The 7,414-nt window shown below is 33.0% G+C and overlaps 1 protein-coding gene across 1 annotated transcript; it reads right to left on the bottom strand.

Annotated features, from left to right (window-relative positions):
- Positions 1–2,650: 2,650 nt before the first annotated feature.
- On the bottom strand, positions 2,651–3,190 carry LOC112099022 (putative glycine-rich cell wall structural protein 1). Its single transcript, XM_024186121.1, has one exon. It carries the CDS (start codon positions 3,188–3,190, stop codon positions 2,651–2,653), a length of 540 nt encoding a protein of 179 aa, XP_024041889.1.
- Positions 3,191–7,414: the final 4,224 nt, after the last annotated feature.

Below are 7,414 nucleotides of genomic sequence, written 5' to 3'. Positions count from 1 at the left end.
AAATGATTTGTAATTTTAATTCGAATTATTTTTGTCAATTTTTATTAATATTCAGTAGTAAAGCTATGGAAAATAAAAGTAAAGGCCAGGTTTCAATAGAATTTCAAAAATGTTCAAAGACGTGTTATATATATATATATAGAAAATTTTTTCAATCGGAGAGTTCGGACTTTAATTATAAAGATCAGGACACTGTTTATAATATTGTAAATAATTAGACTTTTACTACATTGTAAATCATAAGACAAGTGGTTTACCACATTAATAAAAGATTATTATAACATTTTAACTGGCTGACAGTGGAAATAAATACAGTTTATAATATTGTAATAACCTCAGATATTTAGTATTTAGCTGTGTTGTGTTGTGGTACCGGACATTTCAGTATGTTCCTATTTTCTTTTTCGGGTGATGATTCGTGAATTTGATCGTAACTGATTCTTTGTTTTTGCATCTTTAAGCTTCAATGAGATGTTATTAAGGTCAAGTAGATCATTTCCTGAGCTTTTCTCATTCTTCAAAATCAGTTGCCGTTCTTTCTTTTCGAGGAACTGTATGAGCTAGCCTTCCTTGATGATACCAAGGTACGTACTTTCTTTTTCCAAATCTTTGTTTCATTTTCTAGGTTATAATCTCATTGCATCTAGTGTTGCTGAAAATGTCGAGCAACAGAATTTCTGTAATTTCAAAGACATCCATAAATGACATTTGCTAAGTTACATATAATATGTAACTTACAATAACCCAAAAGTCGTCACTTAATATAAGAGAATGACAACCTGTGAAATTACTAGAAAGTTATGAACAACTACATTTGAGTTTGTTGTAAGATATATTATATGTAATATAGTAAGAGTGTAAGACCCTACATAAATATTATAAACATACTAAAGAAACTGAAGGCTGACAAAACGTTAATAGAAATAGTAACGCTAAAGAACAAACTCAGGTTAGAACTGTAGCTTAGATACCCAATTTGTGCAGCCTCCATTGTTGAAAAAATAGCATAACATGCTATTTTAAGGGCACATTTTGAGTGGGTCTCACTTAATGAAAGTGCAAAATATTGTGAGGTTCGGATTCTACTCCATTGATACTTCAATAGTATAATCTTATTTTCTCAAAATGGTGCTTGGGTGAATGAGAAATTATCTCTCAAAGTTCACCCTTAAAGTTAGAAATTTGAAAGGAAATGAGGCTTATCCCACATGGGAAAAAGAAGTCTAGGAATTAGTGTATATATATAAACACTTAACCATGCATGGGTAAGGATTATAAAGATAGAGACTCTCTCCACACGCGCGTGCGCATGGGGGGTGCAAATCCAGGACCGATTTGGTCGAACTCGTGTGAGCGCGAAATGTTTTAGCCGAACATCATCATGCAAGCTTTGCATGCTTTTAATTTTTTATTGTAACAGTTTGATGTTTAAAAGAATGTGTAACAGCTTTTACAATTATTTTTAACTGTTGTTCACGTTTTTTAATTCAATTTTGAAATCAATTCATTGAATTGATTTAGCTGTTATAGCAATTAAATAAAACATATTGAATTCGGAAATTCAATACACATCAGCTGTTACATCCTCACATGATTATAAAAAGGCATCTCCTCATCTGTTTTTGAACATTTGAAAAATCAGCACAAAGCACACTTGTTTTTCCTTTCATCCTTCTTCATCTTTCTCTTATCGAGTTACCTATTGTGGTTCGCCGGAATTTCTAGCATGTGCTTGACTGGAAATTCGTACCTGTTGTATCCTAGGAATTAGATACCAGCAGATCTTAAGCACTCCGAAGAGGTGGTAAATCTGTTTTAAGGAAACTGCCTTGTGTAGGCCTCGGGTTTATATTTCTTATTCCGTTTCATTTCTCTTCTGTTCTTCATTTGCTGTTTCCGATTGCTAGTTTACATTTTTTTTTCAATTAATTGCAATTTAAATTGTCAACTCACTGTGTTCGTTTTTCTAACATCCATCAATCAGCCTATGCCTACTAAAGACTCGGAAGGGTAAACCCATTGAAAATTGTGAAAAAATGGAAAGAAGATAGGTGCAATTTCGTTGTTTGGTGAGCCAAGGCTGCAAGCTTAAGATTCCTCAATTTGAAGTTAATGACATTGACATGTTTGAAGTTGAGATTTTCGTAGTGTTTGTAATTACGTTTTGCTACTGGGGATTCTTATCACAAACCTCGAAGATGTTCGTTCGCCTTTTTAATCGAAAAAGGGAATGTTATTATAGAACAAAATTGCCTGAGTCACTGGCGATACGAATATTGACGGCAAATATGAATAGGGCATGTAAAAAGTTGCTAATTACCACGTGTATTAAACAAATCGCCAAGTAATTAAATTTTTATTTGTATAATATTTTAGCCATAACATTTGATGATAACAATGACAAATATATATTCAAAAAGAAAAAAATAAATAAATAACAATGACACCGACATATATAGTAGATAGAGTAAGCATGCAGAAAGAAGTGCAACGTTCCCTCCGTGCATGCATGCATGCATAAGCAATATGCACGAGATGAATCCGCTACAATTTTATTTGAGAATGTTACGAATGCCAGCAGGCAGTAGTTGGGATTGAAGAATTATGCAATTGCTATCTAGTGAAACAGAAATCTTCATGTTCATCCCGTTCATGGCAATTCATCATCTCCTTCTCCACCACCGTATCCGGAGCCGTAGCCCGATCCGTATCCGGATCCGCTACCATAGTCTGAACCGTTTCCTCCACCGCCACCGCCACCGCCTCCTCCTCCTCCGCCACCGCCTCCTCCTCTACCTCCACCACTTCCGTACCCACTTCCATACCCGGACCCGCTTCCATACCCGGACCCACCACCTATTCCGGAGCCTCCACCACCACCACCTCCTCTACCGCCTCCGCCACCTCCACCGTTTCCTCCTCCACTTCCATACCCAGACCCGTACCCGCTACCCGACCCATACCCAGAACTACCACCACCTCCGCCTCCTCCGCCCCCTCCTCCTCCACCACCTCCTCTACCATATCCTTGTGTATTGCCATGCCCCGCCCCACTCCCTGACCCGTAACCAGAACCCGACCCAGAAGCACCTCCTCTATCCAAAGCCTTTGATTGTCTAGCAGCAAAGGAGATGTCCACAAGGAGCATAATCAAGAATGTAGCACCAACAATAACCCTAAATCTTGCCATATTTTCCACCACACTCTCAAAAAAACCAAAAGCAGGATTTTACAAGAATGACAATGCACAAGCTCACACTCACTGTTTGATAACGAACACGGATCCGTACATAAAAAAAATTGAACAAGTACTCAATTAGTTTCTTGTTCCTTGGTGAGTGAAATATGGCAAGGAAGGGTCCCTTTATATAGGACTGGAAGAGGGTTACCTCTTTATCCAAAATTTACTGAAGTTCTAAGCGCTTCTTTGAAGGACGAGTTAAATTATTTTTAAAGATTATGAATAGAGAAGGTGTCGGTTGGGTTAATCAGAGTTAGTGGTGTTGGTGGAGATGGTGGTGGTGGACTGACTATTGTCTTCTTCGCTTGTCTTCATCTTCAGATCGCTGCAATAAAGAATAAAGTAAAAATTTCTCCACTTTTGACTTGAAGTGTAATTAATCATATAATTTATATATTATATGTTATAGTTAATTGTAAAGCTTTGGAAAGGGGACCAATGCGATGCATGCATAATAATTAGCTTAGCTAGTTAGCTTCCCCACTTTGTCATCTCTGTTCATACTTGAACTCTACTTTCAGTGCATGCCAATATCATTCTTGTGGTGATCATATGTCACATTTGTCTTCTTAAGAATAAGAAGCATCTCTTTTCTCCCATCCTTTTCACAGTTTGCTATTACGTCAAATAGGATTCATGTTTAGTGATCATTACATTGTCAATTATTAGAATAATTAATTAATTAATTAAATGTAAATGGATATGAATATGTGTGTGTGTGTGTGAGAGAGAGAGAGAGAGAGAGATCGAGTTCAAGTTAAATACAAACACACACTAGAGGAATTGAATAATGTTTAATGTGCAAGTGTTATCATCATCTTTCTTATAGCACGATCACAATTTATTAGCATGTTTAAGTGAAGTTGTACATTATTTCAGTTAATTTGTTTGTGGAAACCCTAAAAATCCCAGGGCCACGAAGACTTCCACTAGCTAACACACCTACCAAATTTCTCTGTCAAAATCCTGAAGAATTTTAGTGGGATATTGATACCTTTACTTCAAATGTAAGCTTAGGTTGACAACTGGCATGCCGATGTCTAGCTACATTCTGTCTCTAACTTTGCCTTTGACATTTTGCATATATTGCATAGCATGCTTTCAATCATGGCGCGGTATCGTCATTATGGACATATTCTTGTTCAAGAACATGATAGGCTTCTCATTTTGTCCTCAATTGCTGACTTTGTTGTGAAATTGAACCACCAGCTTGTAAGCACTTTCCTTGTCTAAATAAAGTAATTTCGTTCTTAATTAATTTCATTGTTGATAACGATCAAATATACCGATCATGATTATCGATACTAATTAAAAGTGTATTAATTGTTTCGTATGTTATCCTCCAATTTGATTTATGATGAAAACATGCTCAACATTGACTTAATAATAGAATGATTATGATGAAATTAAGAAACTAAGGCCCTGTTTGAATTAAGGTTGAAATACAATAAGCCGCTTATTTCATAAGTTTCGACAAAAATGGTGTTTAATAATTTTTTTAAAGTAACTTACTTCATAAGCTTCTTCATTTTGACAACAGTTTTGAAAAGTAAGTAGGGGGTTGTTTTTAATTAGTAACTTATTAAATAATCCACTACACCTTTTTAAAGCTCCTAATATAACCTTAATTTTAACAAAAGACAATTATGCATTATTTTTACATAAACTCTAACATATAAATAAAACACAATTTAAATGAATGTCTATTTTTATTATTATATAACAAAATAGAAGTTTTGTAATAATATTTTCTAAACGTATATACTCTGTTTTTCTAACTCATATAAACTGTAACAATACAATTTATCAAACACTGTTTTTCTAAACGTATATACTCTGTTTTTCTAACTCATATAAACTGTAACAATACAATTTATCAAACACTAAGTTATTTTTTCAATTAGCAGCCTATTTCATCTACACAACGGAAGTAGCAAATTTCATCAGGAATTCCAAATTGGCCCTAAACCTGTCTAAAGCAATGTGGTTGAGATCAATGAATGATCATATATTATTTTGGACAAGTTTTTGAACTAGATAGGTAATCAATTTATCTTTATATTTTTAAGCAGCATGATGGTAACATAATCTTCCAATGCGAAAACGTAAAGATTGATAAAAATAGGATTTTTTTTAATAACTAAAATATTATTGAATCAAATTAGTGTTTACTAATAAAATTAGGGTTTTAAGGCCATTTTGTACTAACCTTAAATAACGCAAATTTATCAAAATAAGCAAACCTAAATTATTATTACATAATAAAATTCTACTAACTAAAATAGGAAAACAAACAAATGACACTCAAATCTGATGTCCAAACAAATGTAAAAATTCTAAAATCAATAGGAATAATAAAAAAAATAATTAAAACTTGTAAAGTGACCATGAAAGAAACAAAATTTTAAATTGAAGCATCGGATTAATATGTCGTAGTGATATTGAGTTAAATACATCTCATTACACGTTTTGAAACATTATATTATATGTCCTAAACGAACACATATAACTTAAATTATCACTTTGAAAAATTATCTTAGTCATCCTGCACAACCATCCTTCATCATCTTCTCTCCACCCATGTAATTGAGTTTGATCGATAAACTCGTCAAGAATATATTAAAAGAAGATATTCGGTAATCATGAAGAAAGTATAAGGGGAAAACCACACGGAACCCATCTTTATTTGGTCTAATCATGTCATTTTTTTCCCTAGAAATTGAATAAAGAGTTTTCAAGTAATTTTTTTTAGTTAAATACCTAAATTTAAATTTCAGACAGGTAAAAGGTTAAAAATTGATTTAAATTTTACCCATTTCTTGTTTTCTAAAAGATATAATATTTATAAATAAAAAAGTATGTTGTTTCTTATCTAGATATTAATTGCATTATATTTTATTTGACTAATTTGATTTTTACACGTGCTTAAAGTCGCTTTTGTTGGGAGAATCTGTGCCTCCCGGTTCGAGCGGGGACTTCTAGTCTGGGTTGTGGTACGAGCTTAAAGGTGCCTCCCACAGTTGGGGCCCTCCCCAGGATACCTCGTGGATAAGACCAAAAAAAAAAGTTGCTGTGGATGCCATTTATGGAAGACCAAGGACTAGTGGACCGCACTACGTGCACATGTGAAATAGATCCTTTAAATCAATTAGTTGATTGTTTTGTTACCAACTAAATTCTTTTTGCCCATCTTAATAAAATTCTATTGGTTAGATATATTAATTAATTTCACATTTGTTATATATTGTATCATGGCCTTTTAGTTGAGATAATGGATAGATCAATCGATGCCCTAAAGACTAAAATAAAGTATATCTGTATTGTGGATAATTTTTACTCCACGAAATATTGTTTAAGGTATATATGAATGTTTGATTTGACCTTAGTGTTTATCAGCTATATATCACTTACAATTTCTTTTTAATTCAGCAATCCACATGAAAGAATGCATCCACCTTTTTACTCTAGGGTTTGTGGACCATTTAACACACGAATCATTAAGATGGGGAGAGAAAAACTTTGAGATATTATTCTCAGTTGGATGCACTGACGCAAAGGAAACTTGAAAGTTAAATAATGCATTTTTAGTTCTTAGTTTAAAGATTCTAAAAACCCTGTTTATATATAAATACAAGCTGATACGATAATTGTATCAGACAAACTGGAAAGTTAGTATTTAAATCAGTATTAGTGTCAATAATTGTAGGTTAGAATATTATTATTTGTAGGTTGGAATATTATTTTGGAGTAATGATATAGCCACAAACTCTTGTATAAATTTATTTTGTATAAACTGATGTGACATGATAAGATTGATTGAATTCAATATCACTTGGCTCACATGATTTGTTTTTATTATTTTATATTTTTATTCAACCAATGAATTAATATCACGTCAGTTTGTACAAAATAAATTTGTACAAGAGTTTGTGGCTGTATTATTACTCTATTATTTGTAAGTTGGAATATTAATTGGCAATTGTAGGTTGTATTGGGAAGTATTGGATCCTTTTAAAAATTAAAAAACATATTTTTGATGAAACAATAAGTTTCCTCAAATTAATTCATTTATCATTTTTTCCTATTTTGTTTACTTTCCTGTTGCACAGACAATTTGTGTCTATAAAACAAGCTCAATAAAATTGTTTATGGGCTTAAACAAGAACCTAATTA

This window comes from Citrus clementina, unplaced genomic scaffold (genome assembly GCF_000493195.1).
Source record: "Citrus clementina cultivar Clemenules unplaced genomic scaffold, Citrus_clementina_v1.0 scaffold_4, whole genome shotgun sequence".
Classification (NCBI taxonomy): Eukaryota; Viridiplantae; Streptophyta; class Magnoliopsida; order Sapindales; family Rutaceae; genus Citrus; species Citrus x clementina.
The sequence above is the reverse complement of the archived record's forward strand: the minus strand, read 5'-3'. Positions and strand labels throughout refer to the sequence as shown.

Coding starts and splice junctions, on each gene's coding strand:
- LOC112099022 (XM_024186121.1), bottom strand. CDS start 3,190: ATGGCAAGATTTAGGGTTATTGTTGGTGCTACATTCTTGATTATGCTC.